Below are 22536 nucleotides of genomic sequence, written 5' to 3'. Positions count from 1 at the left end.
GAAAGAGGACAGTCTGGTGATTAGTATCTAATATATTAGCCCTAGCAAATGACCTGAATAGAAAGCATATACTATTCCTGTTACCCAGTAGTCTTCAGTGGTGGGAATAGGCTCTGGATTTATGGTACTCACTGTAATTGAAGTCACCATTGCTGTGCTGCTACTGTACACACCTGTCACAGCATGATAGGCTGGAGTTTCTTCAGTTGAGTGGTATGTGTGGGGTGTCACAGGAAGGGATGTCTTTCCCACTCTATGATGCTGCTGCTAGCAGAAAAAATGTTGATATAATGACATGAGAACAATGCTTTTCCACTTCTCTGGTAACTGCCCAAGCATTGCCTATGGAAGTCAGTGTTACTCTTCATATTGAAGAGTATTGAGAAAGCAGCCTGAGGACACCGAATACCTAAAGACTAAAGGCTTTGAAGAAGCTGTTGTTGAAGAGGGAACTGCTAGTGAGGTCAGGCCTTAGGATCCACATGGATTCAGACCCAGTGAATGAGAACTTTCTATGGAGACTAGGTGGGGCAGCAACCACTCTTCCAGCCTAGGGAAGGGCAGAGGCTGTGGAAGGGATATGCTGTAACCCAAATAATTGTTCTTTGATTTTAAAGATCAGTTCTGTTTCCTTAAAACTACCAAGCCAAACTCTTCTTAATTAGCTTTTTGAGGAGAAAGAGTGAATTTCATCACAGAGACCAATACTTTTTGCCCCATCCTTTGAATAGTAACCCCGTTTGTCATCTTTTTCTTACAGCAATGTTGCAAGATGGATATTTTTGCTTTTCCTGTGTTAGTATGTGTAGCATTTTTTTGTTCCCCAGCCATATTTCACTGTCTGCTATTCTAAACGTATGATGTCACTGGAGTAGCAGGTACAGTTGGAGCCAAGGCAAGACTAACTTTAGTTTAATTATATGTGAGTTTAAGCTTTGGAGGAAGAAGAATGTGTGACTTAGAACAGTTTATTTCTTTGAAACATATAATGGGGATTTTGACTTCACAATCTGGCATTTTTTTCCTGAGTAGTTTAAGAAAATACAAGGAGTGAGTAGAGCATACCCTGACATTATTCTCTCAATTGTTTTCAAAGATGTCTTTGAGAAAGAATCAAATTTTTCCTAGAGAAAGATACAGAATCTTAGGAAGATTAGGCAAAAAGACAAATCTTTGAAAGATATATAACCAAAAGGTAACTCAGGTTTTAGCAAGCATCTCAAGCCTTACTGAGTGACTTTTTTCATTGCAAACTATAATGTGGTACTGTGATACAGTTGATGCAAACACGGTTGTTTTGCTGATAATTTCAGACTGCCTGACAGACAGATGAATACAGAAGGATGCTTCAGGTATTTAACTAAGTGGATCCTATACTTTACAAAACCATAATAGAGGTCCTATTTACTCTCTTAAATCCCTTTCCAAGTGATTCCACATGCATGACTAACACAGCTACTGATCCAGGGATGAAATGCAGGCTAGATGAATTCCCCAACAAATTCAGGTATAACAACACAGTAATAGTAATGATGGATGAAATTTCAGCCCCAGTTATATTGGGGTAATCCTGCAATGCATCATTGTGAAAGCCCATTATTGGGCTTGAGTATCTTGTTGCTATTGTGGTTGACTGCAGTGAGAGCTGTTATGTCCTACTGCCACGGTTGTCACTGGTTTGGGATCTTAAGGAAAGAAGCCATGTTAGTTTATCTTTCTATAAGAGATCTTGACCAGGGCAAATCTTATGGTCCAGATCTCAGTTATTCCCTTTTGTACGAGACATGCCTCAGTTACATTACAAAACCTTGGAGAAGGAACTGTATTTTTGTTTTCCCAATGTGCAAGCAGCTAGAGACACTTGCTTAAATGCTGAAGCATGAGGCCAGCCGGATGCAGTGATTCAGCTGAGCCTGTTTCAGATCTGAGTTATTAAGTCTGTACAGGGACAGATGTGGGGAATATGCAGACACATGTATTTTCCTCATCCATACCAAGCCAAACAGTCAGAACCATCTTCTCAGACTGCCAAGCAGAGTGGTCAAGTGGAAGCCCTTTACTTGGTATACCTTTTCTGTACATTGAACTGGTTTCTGTGCAAACAGGTGGTTGTGTACTAAGTGAAAAACATGGGAAACATAAGAATTACAAAATCAGTCCTCCTAAAGGAGGGTTCTGCCCTGAAGCTATGGAAGGCTTCAATAAAAATTAGGAAAAGTCAGTGCTCCCCTCAGAAGGATTACAAGTACAGCTACTTCCCAAAAGGTTGCAGCCACAGTGACTCACAGAAAATACTGAAGGGCATTATCCACAGACGGAAAAATGGTCAGCCAGATAAATGCAAGTAGCCAAGGTCAGCATACCTGCTAGCGCTGCTGTGCTGCTATGGCTGGTTGCAGGGGTGGGAATAAATTCCTCCAAACTGCTGGATAGCATTTGGGTAGATGATCAGTTCCTTGTGTTGCCTCAAATCTCTTGCCTATATTAGCAGAGGAAATGGTTCATCCTGCCATTCTCCTCCATTTTAATTTTGTAAGTGGAGGGAATCTGGGCCTCATTTAGAGATGCATTAGTCTCTTTTAAAATGTCCAGAGTTAGCATAAAAGCTTTTATATTCAAAATCTTATAAAAATAGCTAATCAATCTAATCAGTTTGATCTTTCCTACCATTTCAGACTTGAATTTACCACACCCCATTTGGGGGAATATGTATATTTTATAGTACAGAACAAAAAACAGCATAAATAGCCACATTTCAATAAATAAAGAAATTAGAGCAAAGATTATTAAACCCAGTGGGCAAATAAAATACTCTTTATAGAAACCTCAGGAGCTTCAGTTTCAGCCTACTCCCATGCCTTGCAATCGCATTACTCTTTCAGATTCAGCAGGGTAATAAAGTACAAGACCAAATATTTAATCCCCTTATTTGTGAAGGCCCCAGCTCAGAAAAGGTCTTACATGTGTTTGTTTATGAGATTATTAATGAACGTGGGTTCTCACAGAAATCTCGCTCATAATTTGGGAGAACTAAAGTGTATTTGTCAAGCTAAACATGGAATGAAATATCTAACCAAGAAAGAAGACTTTAAGAAACTGAGATTCTAAAATTAGTCTTTGCTCACTCAGATGATCTATTTGATTATAATGGCAAGCATATGAAATATGGTATGGAATTGCAAGGGGTCTTGCAAGGTTTGTGCTCAGTTTTTCTTAAATTGTACTTCAGACGGCACTCCCAAACAAATACATAAAAGCATTATCCCTTTCTCTACCATTGCAATGCACTGCTGAAAGAGGTTTGGGGTTTTTTAATAGAGGAAATGTAGGTTTTCTTCTTTTTTGTTTGATTTGACCTAATTTCTGACCTCTTTTTAATCTCTCATTAGACTCCATCTTTTGCTTTCTTGTAACTTTTTTACATTGTAGGGAAGACTGGAAACTTCTGCTAAATAAAGGATGAATTTTGGTGAAGCAGTATCTGTTTTGAGCTCTGTGACACTCCTGAGATAATCAACAGGGCTTATTGACCTCAGATGTAATATCTTCTCTGGTGATTTTTGCACAAAGGAAACACACTGATTGTGCATTTTAGGAGGCATGAATTTTCAAAGTTCTTAGAGAGCTGATGTGGAGCACAGAAAGCAACATGTCTCAGTTCTGAAACCAGGACAATGCTTAATACATGAGTTGGGCATTACAAAGGCTCTGCTATTAGATTTTCATGCCCTTTGCCAGGCTGGGATCCTCTGCTTATGAAAGCAGCTTCAGTTACTGGTATCCCAGCAGGCAAGCATCGAATACCAAGCATTTACTCTCTCAGCAGTCAAATACTACATCTGGAGAATTCATAGGCTTGGGAGGGGAGGATTTCTTTGTTTGTTTGGAGTTTTTTTGGTCAGGCAAATAACACATTAATATAATTTTTCTAGTCCCTTCTAATGTCTGTTTCCATTTACCTGGCATAAAGTTACTCTTTTAAGTTTTGCACTTTGCAGTGATGTGTTGCCATGCCTGGACATGAGCACCATTGCTGGTCCAGAACGGCTTTGACTGCTATTCCATGCCCTCAACACTGTTAATATGTCAATTAACAGAGGGAGCTGCAAAATCATTCATGTCATTGCTGCCATTGCATGTTCTTCAAAATGTATTTCATGGATACTATCCTTATGAAGTTCACAAGAAAAGCCTAGGTGTTGCAGTGCATGGCTTGGTGCAGTGTTACAGCTATAAACAGGTTCAAAATCTATTCTGATGCAAAAGTGTGTTTGTACCTTTCAAAATTGTATCTGTGAAGCTTATCTTTGCTGCAGGAGAAATTTGACATTAGTTACCAACTTTTGCAGGTCATTGGCAGAACTGCGTGGAGAAGCTAACTTACTGCTTGTCAATGTTTTATATGCCCAGGCAGTATTAAGAATTTCATTTTTAATAGATTTTACAATACACTTTTCATTTTTAATAAATTTTCTAACAGCATAAGTTGCCTGTTTAGCAACTATGAATTATAGATATGAAACTGTTGTATTCAGAAAAGTTACATAATTTCAATTAGACCTTGTTTATTTTCCCTTTAAGAACAAAAAAAACCAAAGTGATTTTGAGTTCTTAAAATATGTACTTAACTCCAGCTTCCCTGTATAGAAAACTTGCATAAAATGTTATTCTCTATATTTCCTGCTTACTAAATGTCATTTACCATAACTTACAGTGTAAATGAAACTGAACCTTCTTTTGAAGCATCCAGAAGGTATTATTTCTGTTTTTAGTGTACCATGATACACTCATTCATTTCTTCAGAATTTTCTCAAACCTTCGTCTTTGTACTCTTCAGCCATCTCTGTGTTTTCTTATCATGTCAATAATTATTTACCATAGGATTAACTGACAGATTGTGTTAAATCCAGTGGATCCCAATCTTCTCCAGCCATTGTACCACTACCTCAGTCTTATCTGAAAGATGTTCAGTGCTCCCAGCTCCCATTTGACATCCCTGGGAGTTTAGTGTGCTCCATATCTTGCAAGACAGGGCCTCTAGATGTAAGACATCATTATGTGTACCCTCCCATGTGTTTGCATGTTTTCTGATCAGCACCGGGTTTTGTGTTGCCTGTAACCCAGCCTGATGGCTGTGTGGTGGAGCAGGGCACACGGTGTGCGAAGGGAACCGGCTGGGCTCCAGCGGAAGTCAGGCAGTGGCTCGCCCCTGGCTTCAGTGAAAGGGCCTGCAGGTTTAGAAGAAGGACAAGCCGAACTAAAAACACATTCATAAATGATAAAGAAGTAGTGGCACACATAGCTGTGGTTGGGAGCCACACCACAATTTGCTACCTGATAATCCTGAGGACATACTTCATACTACTGCATACTGGACTGCTAAAACTCCTAAAATTTTTGGGATACCACTGACTGCTTCTAACCAGCTACTTCTCATACCCTAGCACCCTCTCTCTCAATAGCAAATCCTAGATGCTTACAACCAAAGCTATATCAAATGTTTGGTTTGAAGCAATACCATGAAAGAGACTGAGAAGGAAGATAAGTGTTCAGATCCACAAACCAGTACCAGTTCACACCTTCCTCGGCCATCTCAGAAAAATGTCTGAAATTACATGACCTTCTTTGCCACACATAGGCAAAACAGCCAGAAGTAAAGAACATTCACATCCCTATTGTACACATTTCATTAGGTATTTAGACACATTTAAAGTACATCTAATAAGTACTTGGGAGACCATAGTGATCCCTTCCCAATCTGTATTGAACTGTTCTCTTTTCCAGTATCATGTCAGCACATTGAGGATCTAATAAACTTAAAGGAAAAAAACATTTGCTGAGAAAAAAGTATTTCATGTGCACGGCCACGTAAAATAATCTAAAACTTCAGAAAGCAGCAAGTCAAGTGTCCTGATGCCGTTTGAACAGTGCCTTTTCACTACCTGTTTTGCCATTAGAGAAAAAAATACAAAATAACTCTTCTTGTGAGAATTTAATAATTTTTATTATTTATAATTTGCCTTTGGATTGAAATTGCAGTTACTAAATTGAGGTAGGTACCAGCCATTTATAGTAGGATAGAATACAATCTAGAGTGTCAATTTTGCCATCAGGGGAGAGAGTGGGTGCTGATCTAACAAAAGCATCTAATTTAAAATTCATCCCTTCACTTCTGTAACAGTTGCTTTGCCTATGTGTTTCCCATGTTTTTACAACTGCATATTCATAAAATTAATTTTTTAAAGTGTGATTCTCAGACATTTCATAATGTGGGTGCTTTGCTTTTTACTAATGCTCTTTATCTGTCTACAGTAGAAACAGATACTCAGTGGCTTACGCAGCGCAGAAGCCATGGCTGCTGAATGCAACTGTGGAGGAGAACATTATCTTTGGGAGTCCATTTAATAAACAGAGGTAAATAACAACCCCCTTGCAAAAACACCTGTCAGCTTCTTTTAAAGAGATTTTTGGCTTCTCCTTCTGGAGGAAGTTTGTAGATTCTGAAAAATATCAATGCACGTTAACCCTGGTGTGGATTTAGCTAACCTGACTTTAGCCGTCTCAAAGGAAGGTTTCTGTTTTAAATTAGTCTTTTAAGGTTCCCCCTCTAACCAGAGTGCATGTGTAAGATGTTTGTGAGAAATCATACAGCAGCAGTGGCTCTCTGTGGAACACAGTGGAAGCCATCCATGTATTTATCAAGCAGCTAAAATTAGGTGAGATGAATCCCATCTTTGCAGACTACTGACATGTTTTTGTTTTGTTTAATGGAGCCTGAGGTTGCCAGAGGACTCTGGAAATAGGGATACTAGGCCTGTTTCCACTGAGTTTATGTGCTAATCCTGCTGTGATCTAGTTACTGGAGCAGCCACTTTACAAAAACACTGTGCATATGAAGATGGGTGCCTCAAGGAAATAACTTTAATTCTTCCTTTAGAAATACAGCAGAAGGGAGTCTGAAAGGTGGGGTGCACAGCTTCTGTTGTGCCTATCCAGCACTTGCTTCTTGTGTCCTTCTAAAAGGTTAGCTAACAAATCCAGTGGAAAAAGTGACTTGATTTAAGGAAAACAAATTGCTGATGTTTTCAAAGGCAACACTCTCTTTCTTTTAAGTTATTAAAAATACATCCCATTCCTCTCAGTATGTGCTTTGTTAAGATGCATGACTCCATTTCCACTTAATAAAACTTAGCAATGACCAAATATCTTAAAATCCAGATAACCATCTAAAATTTCAGGGACCTGGTCCTTCATCTACTGCATCCATCAGCCTAACTTCACTCATATCAAAGGGGCAGGGCTGGATTACACCACTCAAACAGTCTCATCCCAGCTTCTTATTAGCAGATTATCTGTGATACCCCACGGAACTAGAAATCTCACAACAAATTTCAAGTTTTTGCAAGTTTTTTCATGATTCTGGCAAGATCAGAAGCATTGGAGGGATCCTTTGTCCTGTAATATCACACTGAAGTAAATGAAGAGGCACCTAAAGGGGGAAGAATAATAACTCATTGGAAAATGGCTTCAAATACTCCAGAGTTCAGCAAAACAACTCTGTGATAGGGAGGAATGTACTCAGTAAGTTACATAATTCAGTCTTTAAAAGTAGGCTTGCCAATAAAGGTCTCTAATAAATATGTCATTTTTTACAATACTTAGTTTACAATGCTCCATGATTAGTTGCTGAATAATCATTTTGCCCTACTTATCTTTGCAATTAACCAACCATCATTGAGCCATAATAACTTAGCAGTGAGTTTGAGTTGGAGATTTTCGTGTTAGCAAAGTAAGTGGCTGGTTAAAGAGTTGCAATGACCATACTCTTTTTGCAGGTACAAAGCTGTTACAGATGCATGCTCTCTGCAACCTGACATTGACTTACTACCATTTGGTGATCAGACAGAAATTGGAGAAAGGGTAAATAATATGAATGCTTTTGTGTCTGATTAGCTTATGTATTAAGAAGGCGTTCTCTGTTGTCACTCAGACAAATCTAGTCTGTACTGGGCTGCCAGCCTGGTAGATAGTTGTAATTCACCAGGGGTTACTGCAAAAAAAGTTGAAAACTTTTTTCCTTCTTCAGCTGTTTCTCAAACGGGATTTTTTTATCAAAGTCTCCTATATTTTTCTTGCAGAATTTGATGCTAGCATTCTTTGCATTTTTCAAGCTAAGAATACTACTGTGCTTAGAGAAGCCCTTCATAATTTAAACTTGCCCATGATTAGTTGCTGAATAATTGTTTTTCTTCTGATACTATATGAGGATTATGCTTGTTTATCAACAGGATTAGCATTTTAATGAAGCTTTTTATTTTTATTGGAACTCTGTATAATTGTAAAAAACACATTTCCAAAGTCCTATCATAATGTTTATTCAAAGATGCATATTTCTGATCCATTATGCTCATTAGGGGATTAATTTAAGTGGCGGCCAACGACAGAGAATCTGTGTAGCTCGAGCACTCTATCAGAACACCAACATTGTCTTCTTGGTAAGATTTTTCTTTTTCATATGGAGCATGGTAAGTTAGTAATAAAACTGTCATTCCTTATATTTAGCTTTAGAAAAATGTATGTTAGATTTAGAAAACTATAGGGACTTGTATTCAACTCCAAATCCAAATTATAGAGATAGGAAATAAATATCCACCAGAGGCAGCATCAAAACATACTGGGAGACTGATGAAGGTGGGATTTCCTACAGAGATTAACACTGGAAGAACAGATTGTCTAACTTCTGCTCGCTCTCACTGGTGACTTACTGTCAACACAGTCCCACTGAAATCAGCCGGACTTCTGATAAGGAAAAGCACCATGATGCAACTACTTGTGAGCAATGAACAGACTGAGGGTTCAGCACTCTCCTGCAGTGTGCTGTGGATTTGGACAAACTTTTCCTTCTCTGTTACTAATTTCAAGGCATGTCAGGAATTTCAAGAGGCTACTGCTGATGAAGGGGTTGTTTGAGCACCTTCAAAATTAACTAGGGACTTCTGTTCTTAGAGAAAAAGTGTTTGCATATTAATATCCTTATCTGAGTGCTGTCTTACTGCTAGCCACACTCACTCACTCAAAGTGAAGACCAAGCACATCTGCAGTTTAGTTTGGAGGAAATCAGAACAGTTCCTAGCTCTGCTTTACCTTTTCTGTGCCAATTTCCCATCAAAATTAGGCCCAAGTTTGGCTCTGGGTCCTGGCATTTTCAAATTTGGATGGGAAATTTCAGTTCTGGTGTTCCTCATCAGGATTAGTCCATGCTGTCAGCGTGGTACCAGCACCGCACACATCTAGACACAAAAAATTAACTGCTATGAACTAAAGAGCAATGCATTAGCTCACTGTTTCATAGTGTGGCCCTCTGACTAGGTCTTAGTCATTAGAGAGAGATGAAACGTTAGTAATGGCAGATGCTTTCTGTTTTTAAAAAAAGCTTGCAGGAAATAAAACTCATTTTTGTATCTTGTTCTAATGCTCTTAAATTTGGTTTGATTGCAGGATGACCCATTCTCTGCGCTGGACATTCACTTAAGTGATCATTTGATGCAGGAAGGGATTTTGAAGTTCCTGCAAGAAGACAAGAGGACTCTTGTTCTGGTGACACATAAGTTACAATATCTACCGCATGCAGACTGGGTAAGAGAATAGATACCATGATGCAGACTTGCTAATGATGAACGGACACTTGAAGTTAGCACCATAACACTTGATGAGATCACTACTTTTCTCTGTAATGGAGTTCCTCCTCCTTAATTCCATACGTCATGTGGCTAACTGCCACTTTACTTAATACAGATTTCATAGTAGAAGGAACAGTTTTATTTTTACATTATTTGTGTAGAGTTTTTTTGATTGAAAGCCACCAGAGAATTATGACTTAATTGAAAATATGACTTGCTTATTATGTCTTGTCCATGATTTTTACAAGTAGAGGTAAGCACGGCTTATAGGAGCTTCAGTGTATGAGCCGCGTCAACAAACTTAAGAAGTTATTAGTAAAATAGTGAACAAAATAAACACAGAAATTTCCATAATGGTAGTCTCACCAATACTGAGACATGTCTTGTAGGATCCAGGTCAGTGAGTATGGTATCTATGTTGCTGAGTAGACCTGTTGGATGCTTTCTCCCCTAGATCATAGCAATGAAGGATGGAATGGTGCTTAGAGAAGGGACACTAAAGGATATCCAAAACAAGGATATTGAGCTATATGAACACTGGAAAACTCTGATGAATCGCCAAGATCAAGAATTGGAGAAGGTAAATAGGAGCATTTGGGCAAGGGTGACCTTTCTGAAAAGAAATATTTTTCAGTTAATTTCTAAAAAAAACAAACCATGTCAGAAAACAAGTTTAAAACTAAAACACATGAACTGTAAGGAGCTTTAAGGACCAGAATAGATTGTGTAGGAAGTGTGTGGTATATCCGACATGGGTGGTTTGTAAGGACACATTAGGCAAACATCCTTTTGAAATGCGGTGCACAACTGATCCTTTGCTGGCACAAGGGACAGACTAAGAGACTTCCTAAAGTATGTCTTATCCTTTTATTTTGTTCTTGCCATGAGCATTTGGGATTCTCTAAAAACTATTTTTGAAGTTTTTATCATTCCAGAAGAGAAGGAATGAAAGAATGAAAGAAAGAGAGAGGGAAGAAAGTGGACAGGGCAGAATTTTCTGCAAGATAAATCCTAAAATACTGTGTTTTTGCATTCTGTGAGCTAAATCATCTGAATATTCTCTTTGAGGTTACTGTTGGTGTTACCACAATGGCAGAGAGGTAATGTCTCAAATTAATAAATATTGTTATTACAGGATATGGAAGCTGACCAGACTACTCTTGAGAGAAAAACTCTTAGAAGGGCCATGTACCCCAGAGAATCCAAATCACAACTGGAAGATGAAGATGAAGGTATGTTTTATCATTTCGCTTTATTTATTCTACTGCCATGTATGATTGCCTTTCCACTTGAACAGCTGGGAGTTCTTAGCAACAAAGCGTGAAGATGTTGATGACACTTGGTAATAACAGTGGAAAGTCCAATACTTCAACCTGTTTAGAATACGACTTGTTTATGGGATTCTCCATAGATATCTCTAAACATTGTGCAAGGAATAGGTGTACCAAAACAAGTTAATTTCTTTGCTAACTCATGCTGCCTGGAGATAGTGAGGGGTGAGATAGAAGTAAAACAATGGTAAGAATTGTTCTTAATGCATATTGAGATAGCTCTGCCTAGTTATTGGTACAATAATGTTAGATCATCTGTAGCCCTGAGCCTCATGAGATATCTGTTCTGGGCTCTTGATATATCACCATGTGATCAAACTTGTAGCTATTTTCAATTCTTTTTTGGATATGGAGTTAATCTGCTATTTTTCTAGCTGAAACTATTTATGGGAGAAATTTTAGGCTTTGTTCTCAAGCTTAGCTTCTTGTTCCCCCAAGTCTTGGTGGTTTTAGAGGCTGCAGATTCAGATTCACATCACTTTTAAAGTGGTGTTGGGGGCAGAGTGGGATACACATTTGGATATTGGCAGCTGGCAACAAGACCCATCAAGAATATCCGTGGGGTCCTAGACCATGCCTTAATGGAGTAGTCAGTCCTGGCAAGCAGTAAGTTTGTGCCAGGGAAGAGACAAGGTGAACTGTAGACTTCACCTTAACTCAACAGGAGCACTACTTGCAGGAATTATCACGGAGATGTTGGCTGGAGTGATAGCAGAATGCATACTGGCTATTAGCAGGCCCTTTACTGCTGCCTTGTGTTTCATCTGGCAATGCTCATGATGGATTGTCACCTTAAGTCATAGGTCTGTAGGTCCTGGATTACTCCATTTTAAAGAGATTTCCAATCACTGCACAATAGGCAGAGATGGACCCCAAAGCCCCTGAGATGGAAATATTTTGTTAGCTTCATATTTATTTGGCAGAGCTGAGCGGGACACCTCTTACTATGTCCAGTCATCAGTACACTTTATCAGTTAAATTCTTGGAGGAGTTTAAATTGAGGTCATTCCCAAGCTCCTCCTTTTTGATCTGTGCAAGAAACCCTTGCCAAAAACCTGTATCTTCTTCATGGTCTAAGAAAGAAAACATGGCAAAAAAAAGACATATCCATATAGTCCACAGAATGCTTGCAAAAAACATCATTAACATCATAAAACACATATCAGTAACTTCAGGGCCAAAATACAACCTGACATTGCATTCCAGGTCATCCACACACTTATTATATGGCCTAAGGAACGTACACAAAGTGTCTGTGTCCCAAAAAGTGTAGAATTTCAACTTTCAAGATATTACTTGCTAATTAATTTTTAAAGTTCAAAATCAGAAATGGGTGGAAATGCTGTCAGTTCAGGACTGTCAAGAGCAGGTCAATATTTCTCTTCCCCAAATGCAGTCTGCGAGGCTGGGATGTATGTTTTTATTACCTGGAAAAAAAAAATTTTTAAATGTAGTGTTTATGCACCCATGAAATATGTATTTCCCATAGCAGAAGTCTTCCACCAATTATATTTCAGTATAATGTGAACAATTACATGTTTATAGTCACAAGTAGGGCTAGAAGAAACGTTAATCCCACAGCTATGCTCGTTTATATAGAAAAAACTTTAGTACTCAAGAATAAAGTATAAATTGAGTTCTTTCATGCAACAGATGACAGAGCATCTGGATGGAAAGCTTTGGCGAGCTTTCTAGAATCTTCCATACGACCCAAAGTGCTCTGCTGACTGTATAGTAAAAGCAAATGAACAGGTTGGGAAAGGCCTAGTCTCTACTATAAATAGTCAGTACTGAAGACCTGACTTACAAAGATATTTATTACCAAAACTGTAAATAGTCAAAGACTGACAGTCTATAGAGTTGCTCAAAGAGCACAGGGGATGTCTTATGAAAATAAGTCTGAAGTGTTGCTGTTTTTAAATTACAAATTTAATTTTTCCGTTAAATTTAAAATTCAAAACAAAAAAAGTCAACTAAATCCAGTAAAACCAGGTATAATTCTTAGTACTGAATCCAAGCTAACTTGATCAAATGTCTGAGTCACAGAGGAAGAAGAAGAAGAAGATGAAGATGATAATATGTCAACTGTCTTGAGGCTCAGAACAAAGATGCCGTGGAAAACCTGCTGGAGATACTTAACCTCTGGAGGATTTTTCTTGCTCTTTCTGATGATTTTCTCAAAATTGTTGAAACACTCAGTTATTGTGGCCATAGACTATTGGCTTGCTACATGGACGTCCATGGACAATGCAAATGAAGTCAGGAACGTTGATGACATTAACAGCACAAACAAGGTGGGACATATCTTGGAGGTTGACAGGGAAAAAAAAAAAAAGAAAAAATGTTTTAAAGTAGTTATTCGCTGTTCATCTAGAAGCCAACTAGATCTGAAATACAGATAGATATAGTTAGATTATTATATAGAATGTATAAATTGTTTATGGTAAAACATAAGACAATTCAGATTTTATCAATCTTTTCAAACATGCAAAACTGAAACAGAATCATGTTTAAGGTTTAGAAAAATGATTGACTTTTCAAAGGAAGGAATTGCATACTAAACTTTTCCATCTGGATTTTTTAACACCTAAGTCAATGACCCTGTTTTCCTAAGTATTGGCTGTCCAGTAATGTCCTGCCAGAAAAAAAAAAGGTCTTCAAATGTACTACTTAAATACAATCTTCTTATAGCTGTAAATTTGATTCATATACAAATATCTCACTGGAATCCACTTAGTAAACTTTCAGAAGGCTTAAATGTGTTATAGCCCTGGCAGATTAGTTTAGGATTTGCTCTGGGAATTTTAGTGGTGCTTGAACTTAATAAAGTGGAACTTTCCTGCATCTCTCAAATGCCTTAATTCTTGAGAGGTTCTACTTTGGTTGTCTGAGTTTCTTGGCTAATAATTTACGTACTTCTGTATTTGTCCAGTCTATTTTCACAGTTCTAAGTACTATCACTTCAAGGTCTTGAGAGGTACTCATCAGTGGGCTGAGGGATCTTAGAACTGCCAAATCTTCCAATTATGTGAACGTAATGAACTGCAGTTCCATTATAGTTCTTTTATTTCCCAAAGATTATATTGATATAATTATGTAATATAAGTGATGTGACATGCTAGCTGATTGGTACCAAGTACCTTGTGAACTTCCTAGTAGAGAAGAGAAATGTGTGTTTATTTCTAGGACTGATGTATTTATCATTTTATTAGACTTACCATGTAGCTGTCTTCAGCATCCTCTCTGGAGCAGGGATTGTCCTTTGCCTCATCACATCTCTGACTGTGGAGTGGATGGGTCTCACAGCAGCCAAGAACCTACACCACAATCTCCTCAACAAGATCATCCTTGGACCAATCAGGTACAGCAAAAATAACATTATTCCTGAAAACCTACATGGCCAAAACCTGTCCTGGTTTTGTAACTAGGAGGATACACCTGTGAAAAGCTCTTGTAATTGCTTTGTTTTGTGCAAGGCCTCAAAGTGAAAATAATTAGTGAAGTGAGCAGAGCGGGAAAATTCCATGTCAGAACACATGACATTTTGCCCCCTTTTTTATCTGGCTGAAATATGTCAGATAGCTGGTACCACCTTTAAGGCTTCGGTGTCAAGGAAAGCTTTGAGTGTAGTTCTAGCTTCAGGGCATGCAGCTCCAACCTTGAGCAATGGGCATGGGGTCAAATGATATGGACACCAAGTTTCTTCTTATGGCCAGGGACAGGTTCTGTGCATGGTAACCACAGTCTCTCACAGGCAGCAGGATGGCCAAAAGGATGCCTGCATAATGAATACAGTTATCATGGTTCTTTTATGAAACCAGTGAGTCCTGGTGTCCAGTACTATGCAGGAGGTTGAGTAGCAGCCAGGGACACGCTGCAGTCTCTGGAAGGGATCTTAAATCTTGAGGGAACATGGATGAAAGAGCAGGAGGCAAGACAGTAGGTTTTTGGCAGAGGAAACATGAAAGTTTGGGGAGGGGAGGGAATGCCAAGAGAAGCATTTGGATAGTCAGGATGCAGACATTATGATGTGTTATGTTACTCATATTTACTGCTTGGTTTTAGAAGATGTCTGGACACAGCTCTGTGTTCTGTCTGACCAGGCTTTTTATCCAAAGTGGAATTCCTCTTCAGGTAACTTTTTGGTTTTAATTTGTTCAACAGGTTTTTCGATACGACTCCATTGGGGCTAATTCTAAATCGCTTCTCTGCTGATACAAATATCATTGATCAGGTAGACCTATCAGTATATTCTGTTTTGTTACATCTTGGCTTTGTAAATTTTCACTTAGGTACTGAATAAGATGATACATTCAAATATTCTGTAGAGAAAGGCATAGCAAAACCAGGCTCTGGTAATGAGGGCAGGTAACCATTAGAATAAACCTGGTGGGAGATGGTGGCTCTTAATGTCTTCATATGTAGACTTGTTTCTGTTGGAAGATTTGGATTAGCAAAGCACCAGATTATGGGCTCAAAACAGGAAACAGGGTAGAATATAATAACTTCAACTATATGGGAGTACACATGACAAATAGATGTTCCATCCTGGCTGTAGCATATATGAATTTACAACATTCAGGGAGAGGAAGGGATGCTTTCATTATGGCTGTGAATTAAAAATTTTGGGTGAGTAATAATCCTGAATGTAAGGGTGATGGGAACATGAGAGGAAAATTCAGAGGCTCTGAGAAAGAGCATGCTGTTTCTCTAAATATTTGGGACATCAAAGAAAATTTTCTCTTTCTTGCCCGCTATATAAGAAGGTGGAAATGTCTTCTATTTCTCTGTGATCTTTGAAACACTGACCTTTAGAAAAAAACCTAATGACTCATTTTTTAACCTCTGCACATTTGAGTAGTAGACCTACAGAAACATAAGAGCTCCTGATATAAGGTGAGTATCAATGAGTGCACAGTGGTATCATTGCACTTTCTCTATGGTACTCTATAGGAAAAGTCATATCGTGGTACTAATGGTAACCTTTGCCTTATGTTTGGTTTTTGTTTCGCTCTAGCACATTCCTCCTACCTTGGAGTCTCTTACACGGTCCACCTTACTCTGCCTGTCAGCCATCGGAATGATCTCCTATGCCACTCCATGGTTCCTTGTTGCCCTTGTGCCTCTTGGGATAGCATTTTATTTCATCCAGAAATACTTCAGAGTTGCTTCCAAGTATGTATCAGAAACTATCCTGAAAATTTATTCCAAAAAAATTTGACCATAAGAGTTGTGATGGAATGTGAGGTTACAGGAGCTAGTATATAGGAGCTTTTTATCCTGAGGTATGAGTTTGAGACCTATATTGGAGGGTGTTTCCAGCTGACCTGATGCAGACGGGGTATCTGGGGAAGCAACACTAGTTGCATCACTTTTGTACACTGTTGGCTATAGAGTCAGATAAGCATGAAGTTTGTTAATCAACTGACACAGCTCACATCTGGTCAAAGCTCCTCTTTGACCTTTTGAGGGTTAGTAGAGAATGGAAAATAACTTCCTGGATTAACATCAGTCATGGCTTTTTCTTCATATTGGTAAAAAAACCTCTACAGAATATCATTTCCACTGTACAGCAACATTTCATATTCAGAATGGTTTGCTGGTTATAAAGATTACATTTTTTTAGCAAAAAAATGTCGTGATTTCTTAAGAGTCATGCTTTGAGTGCTAAATCCATTATATAATTTAGTAAAATATCTTAAGCAAGCCATTTGGAGTTTTTTCTTAAATTCATTCAGTCATCCTTCTTCTTTTTTATCAGCCAGATTTCTGACTGGATTTACTACACTTAAAAACACCCATCAAGGTGCCTGCTAACCTGCAGGCAGGCCAAAATAACCTGCCATCATTAGCAACTGTCACTTCTGTCCCTGTCTTTGCAGTATGCACATGGTAAAGCATTAACTGCTCTTTGGTAGCATCCGGTTAAGAGACACAGTGATTTTCAACTGAGCGTTCCAGTACGTTGGAAGTACTGGAACGTACAACGTTCCAGTTGGTTTCATGGACAATAGTCTTATTTAGGTAGCCTGAGAAAGAATTGTGTCAGTTATTCCCCCTAAGTCAATGGAGCAGGAGGGGCACAGAGCAACATAGCAATAATTTAGCTTCACTTTAGTCTACTTTTCATCAGCTTTCCTCAGAACTTCCAAGGACATTTATTCATAAGAAATCTCTACAATCAGAATTCACAAAACAAAAAAGTTTAATTCTGAAATAATTTGCTTAAATTCTCTGAGAGTTTTCAGAAACCTTGTTCTTTTCCTACCAGGTTTCCAAACTAATGCTGTATGTAGCAGTACACCAGGTCTCAAGGTGGCTAAGGAATCAGGAGACCTGGTTTTCATTCTTAAATGCTTTATGGTCTTCTGAGTGTCACCCTGTCCTGCTACACATAGCAGTGCACACTGTTTAAACTTCTTGCTTGAAATACAAAGGAGTAGGCACAAACTGCTGTATTAGACTCCAGGGAAATACTACAGTTTCTCTCTGTGATTTTATATGTGAGAGTATCTCCAAACCTGGTTTTCCCGCATGCTGTACCGACAGCCATACCACACAAGCTAGCAAGAAATTAATCACCGCTGTAGGTCAGCACACACACACACATGCACCCATTGGCTCTGCAATCACTGATCTTCTGCAAGTCCATAGCTACCTCACTCATTTTATTCCCTTACAGTTTTCTGGGAAAATCTGTATCAGCAAGTATTTTTGCTTTTTTAAAATCTGTTTAATTTAAACTCTTTTAAATCCTTGTGAAGCATCCAGGGTTGACTTGTGTTCTTTCAATCCACAGCAGAAACTAATAAATCCAATTTAATTCCAGAAAAAATAGTCTTGGCAAATGTAGGATGAAGTAATAGCTTCAGACAGTATTTATAACTTACTTGCATGCAGTGCTTTCCAGGCATATAAAGCTTCACTAATTTTTAGAAATGCAAATATTTACAGTATTTTTTGCAGCACTTTGACTCTTTGTTGTATTTTCCATTACATATCTCAAAAACTTCTGTGTATTTTCCATCATAAATTTGAAAGAGGGCATATTTGTCATCAAAAGATAAGCAGCAAATTCAGTTCTGTATACTGTAACATTCAGCATCATGGAGCAGTTATTTCTTCTGGCCTTTCTAATACAGTGTGCAAACACAGTAGGGTTTTAATAAAGAGTTTAAATATCTTATGATCTGGCCTCTCTTCTGTTTATACAACTGGCTGCTATGCCAATGGCAGAGTGTTACAGAAAGATGCATTTGTCTCTGTGGTTTGGAAAACGTTTCTGTTTCAGGAGACTGGAACTTTTTAGACTTAAATATCATTGCTCCAGGCAGGTCTTCAAAACACCATTGCTGAATAATTGAGGAAATTTCTCATTCATATTATTTCTCTGTCAGTGCTGTCTCTGTTTCAACCAATGTGATAACGTTAACACTACAAATAGAAGGTCTGCTATAGTCTACTATATTTTATGTTCAGCATGTTGTGGTACTTACAGATACTCAAAATACTCAAATTGAGGCAAAGTTTATAGGGTAGTTGATACAATTGCAATAAAATACATAAAACTTGCAGATAAACTCTATTTCATATTTGATGTAAGAGCCACAAATAACATGCTATAAAGTTGAAAATCAACTGTTCTGAATTTAAGTTAATTATATTAGTTCTATTAATAAATTAGAATGTTTGAGAATAAAAGTTAATTAGGATCTGGCTAAAATGGACAGCAGTTTTTATCCAGGAGAGATGTGATAATATCATTATTGCTGTGGGACAAAGAGAAGCTTAGCTGTGACCAAAAGCTACATTTATGGAGGTGGCTGGGAGATGATTCAAAGCCTCCTATGGCAAATGGCAAATGCGATATTCCCATGTCAGTGTCTTTCTATACTATAGAAAAGTATAGTTTTGTGTCATCCTGAAAAGAATATGTGCAATACATAAAATGTCTGTTCTTGCCTGTTATCCAGTAAAATTTCTACAGACAGAGATGTTCACATTGTAATGGCTGCCTGTTGGTTTTTGTACTGCTAGGGACCTCCAGGAACTTGATGACAGCACTCAGCTACCTTTACTCTGTCACTTCTCTGAGACAGCTGAAGGCCTTACCACCATCAGAGCATTCAGGTTTGTAACACAAATGATTAGTGAGAGGCTTGGGTTCCGCTCTGGCCCATGCAGCTTGTTGGACCATATCTGAGGGCAAATTATTGGATTTGGTAGACTTTAATTAAGCTACCTCAAAATAGGGAAGAAATGTTTGTTTGTTTTCCTGTTGCTTTTCCACATCTCTACACGTTTGTGCATATTTTCAGTAACACACTAATTTAATTGTATTGGTTTTCCACTGAATTAAAGATGATGACTTCTGTAGGGTACGGTATTTAAACTTTTAAGGTGTTAAGTTTAACCATGCCTTACCTGGACAACAGGGAGCTCTCCTTTGTCAGGCAGGCGTGGGCATCACTCCTTCAGACCCCTCTGCTATATCAGATTCAGTGCCCCTGAATCATTTCCGTATTTAACCCACACCTCAGGCAGGGAAACATCATTATAATACTCTCCAACTGCAAGTTGGTATGCAACTAGAGGGACTTTCCAAGAAAACAGTATGGCAGAACAGAACTTGATCTTAATATTGTAAAACATAGCCTTGTCAATCAAAACAAAAAAATAAATTCCAGAAGTTTCAGAGAATTTTTCCAACTTTCCATGCATATATTTTTTTCTCTATTTACTACATGAAATATAGGCCAAATTCTCCTTGTATATTCACTACATTATAGCTGGCATGGCTCTGTCAAAGCGCCAGCTTGATGTTGTCCCCCAGTAAGTGTTACTTGCACTCATTCTGCGCACTGTAGGATTTCAAACCAGTGTGGATCACACTGCACTCTATTTACACACATATTTGATCAGCTTAAGACTGCTTCATTATTTCAAGCTAGCTTTAGGACCTAGGCTATTAGTTCAGAGTGCTGCAGTAAGGACTGTGGCAGAACAAGCAAAAATGTTGCTGTGTTGAAGAGATGTGCGCCAGTGGTCAACAAGAAATGTTGCAACAAGATTTATCAACCAGAATGATGTACTGAAACTGTAAGTCGTAATTAAGGTCCAATGCTGATGTATGCTGAGTGCTTCTTGAGGGATTCAGAGTGGCCTTTCATCATGTTATGTCCTTAGGAAGAAGAAGGAGCTTAGCACTTCTTGGGGGTCATCCAACTCTTCTTTACCTTGTAAAACAGCAATATGGGCTTGGATGGCAGAGAGCAAAAAGCAGCCCTAGGGAAGGACTAGGCATTGTAGCCATCACTTGAGTTTTCCAGGATCCCTGGTGCTAATCAAAGCCATTTCATTTCCCTATCTGTGCTCCACTGTCAACCAAACCTGAAGTCTCTACCATTTTTTGTCAGTGAGCTCGTATTTACTAACAGTCCTGTTAGTCATTCTCTGCAGTTTGAGTTCAGTATGTTCCAGGATAAAATAGAGCAGCCCCTCATATAACTTACCACAAAGTAGCACAGTTGGATCAGAAAGCAATTTCAGTGACCTTTGCTGTTTGTCATCTGACAGGATAAAAGTCTAAAACTGAGCAGAAGACGAGCTGGACGTGGATGAAAAGATACAGATTGAGCATGTCAGATTTTCCCCCAGGAAAACAGCAGTTTTGCTGCCAGACAGGCAGACGAGCAGGATATTCAGTGAATCTCTTACTACTCCCCGCGTCATTACCATTACCAGTTGTTGTTTCGGGGAGGTTGCTTGCCATGTTTACAAGCTGTGCAGAGGGAAATAAAGTATCAGTGGGAAAAGGCCAAAAAAAAAAAAAAAGCAGAAAACGAAGTTTCTGGCAGAACAGGGATCACAGGTGCTTCACAGCAGGGCCCTGAGACTTTGAAATGGAAGAACTTGCCATGATAAAACAGACAGTAAGCTGCTGAATGAAGATGAAGTTTGGCTAGTTTATTCAAGTGAGAGTATTTAACAGACAGTAGAATATGAAACAACTTTATTCAAGTGAGAGTATTTAACATTTAATATGAAACAACAAAATCATTTCCATCTGACTGCAGGTCATACCTGAAGTATTGAAAGGCACCACGATTTAATACACTTACACCAACAGAGATTTCCCCCTCCCTCCCAACATGTACCTCCACCCTTAGGTGCTCTGACATCCTTGCAGTTTTTTAAACATGACGGGAGAGAGAAACAAGTGACAGTGGAGGTAACACGGCTCGTTTTTATAACTCAGAAATGATTGATAGCTCTCCCTCATTGTAGCCATCTGAGTTGCTTAGGCAAAGTGTGACTGGCTGAGAAAACAGCTGAGCTGAGTGGCTGAAAGGTATTGATCTACTGATCAATCTGCAGTCTACATTAGTTGAAGCCTTAGAAATGTCACCCCTGTTGAAGACTCCTGCAGCTGGCCAGGTAACTTTTGAAATCAGATTTTATGCTGACAGGTGAGCCCTCTGCTCTTGCTAGTGGCTGCACCCCTCGCTTGTGGCCCCAGCCACAGTCCACAACTATGAAAGTGGATATACTCTGGGAAGTAAATCCTGTCCCTAACATGCTGGGATTGCAGTCTCTTTGAGGGAGCAGGCTCTGATCCAAAATCTAGCCCAATTTAATTGCTTGTCAAATTCCTCCCCACTGTATGTGTAGCTCTAGAGCACTAGCAGAAGGTATGGGTCCTTAGGGAAGAGTTTTTAACCCAGTTTGGCAAAAGAAGAAGGTCCAAAAGTTTTGGTTGGGGGTGAGGGGTGGGAGAGAAGAGTTTAATGCTTCATCTCTTTGCATATGAGTGTGTAATGTGTTGTAATACAACAACTTTGCTCTTGGCAGGCACGAAGCCAGATTTAAACAACGTATGCTGGAGCTAACAGACACGAACAACATTGCCTACTTATTTCTATCGGCTGCCAACAGATGGCTGGAGGTCAGGACGGTACGTTCAGTTTAGTCCTAGCCATGGTTTTGAAACCTTGGAAGCAAACAGAGACTTTGACTGATGCAGAGAAGATAATAACGAGAATTAATCTCGCGATGAGATTATACACACTGTCCCTTAAAATAGATTGGGATTGTTTATGTTAAACCCAAAAGGTTTTTTCAGCTTTCTTGGCTGGGAGTAAGAAAATACAAGTCTCCCTCATCTTTTTCTGTTGTGATGTCTAGCATCTGAAGAGAGCGCAAGAACAAACATTTACGTAACTTGAAATAAGGCTTTCTCTACTACTGCGCAGCATCTGCAGACCTGCCACGGCAGGAACTACTTTCAAAGCAGAGTATGGCTTTTAAGTAGTTTTGTGAACTGTGCCATCATTCCACCAGGGCTGTTTTAGGCACCATTGAGCTTCCAGGTCCTGAGGAATCTCTCCAGTAACAGGTTTTATCCCACAGCTGTAATTTAGGGCCCCCATTTGCAGTGCCCTTACTGCAGCTCTGAACTCATACTGTGCGATTTACAGTACTGTTCAATATCATGAAAGGTGGCAGAACTAGACTCCAACTGAAAA

General features: G+C 38.8%; 1 protein-coding gene across 1 annotated transcript in view; it reads left to right on the top strand.

Annotated features, from left to right (window-relative positions):
• The window catches only part of ABCC9 (ATP-binding cassette, sub-family C (CFTR/MRP), member 9), a 75749-nt gene that overhangs the window by 39502 nt on the left and 13711 nt on the right, over nt 1-22536 (top strand). The window contains exons 18-30 of the mRNA XM_010291239.1: nt 4715-4753; nt 6313-6414; nt 7836-7920; nt 8415-8495; nt 9499-9636; nt 10135-10260; nt 10816-10912; nt 13058-13278; nt 14224-14372; nt 15176-15245; nt 16029-16186; nt 19049-19141; nt 21863-21965. Of these exons, the coding sequence (XP_010289541.1) occupies nt 4715-4753; nt 6313-6414; nt 7836-7920; nt 8415-8495; nt 9499-9636; nt 10135-10260; nt 10816-10912; nt 13058-13278; nt 14224-14372; nt 15176-15245; nt 16029-16186; nt 19049-19141; nt 21863-21965 (1462 nt within the window). The remainder of the gene's footprint in view (nt 1-4714; nt 4754-6312; nt 6415-7835; nt 7921-8414; nt 8496-9498; nt 9637-10134; nt 10261-10815; nt 10913-13057; nt 13279-14223; nt 14373-15175; nt 15246-16028; nt 16187-19048; nt 19142-21862; nt 21966-22536) is intronic.

The sequence above is a fragment of the Phaethon lepturus genome, unplaced genomic scaffold, assembly GCF_000687285.1.
Source record: "Phaethon lepturus isolate BGI_N335 unplaced genomic scaffold, ASM68728v1 scaffold9897, whole genome shotgun sequence".
Classification (NCBI taxonomy): domain Eukaryota; kingdom Metazoa; phylum Chordata; class Aves; order Phaethontiformes; family Phaethontidae; genus Phaethon; species Phaethon lepturus.
Note: the sequence above shows the minus strand (reverse complement) of the source record. Positions and strands in the feature narration are given on the sequence as shown.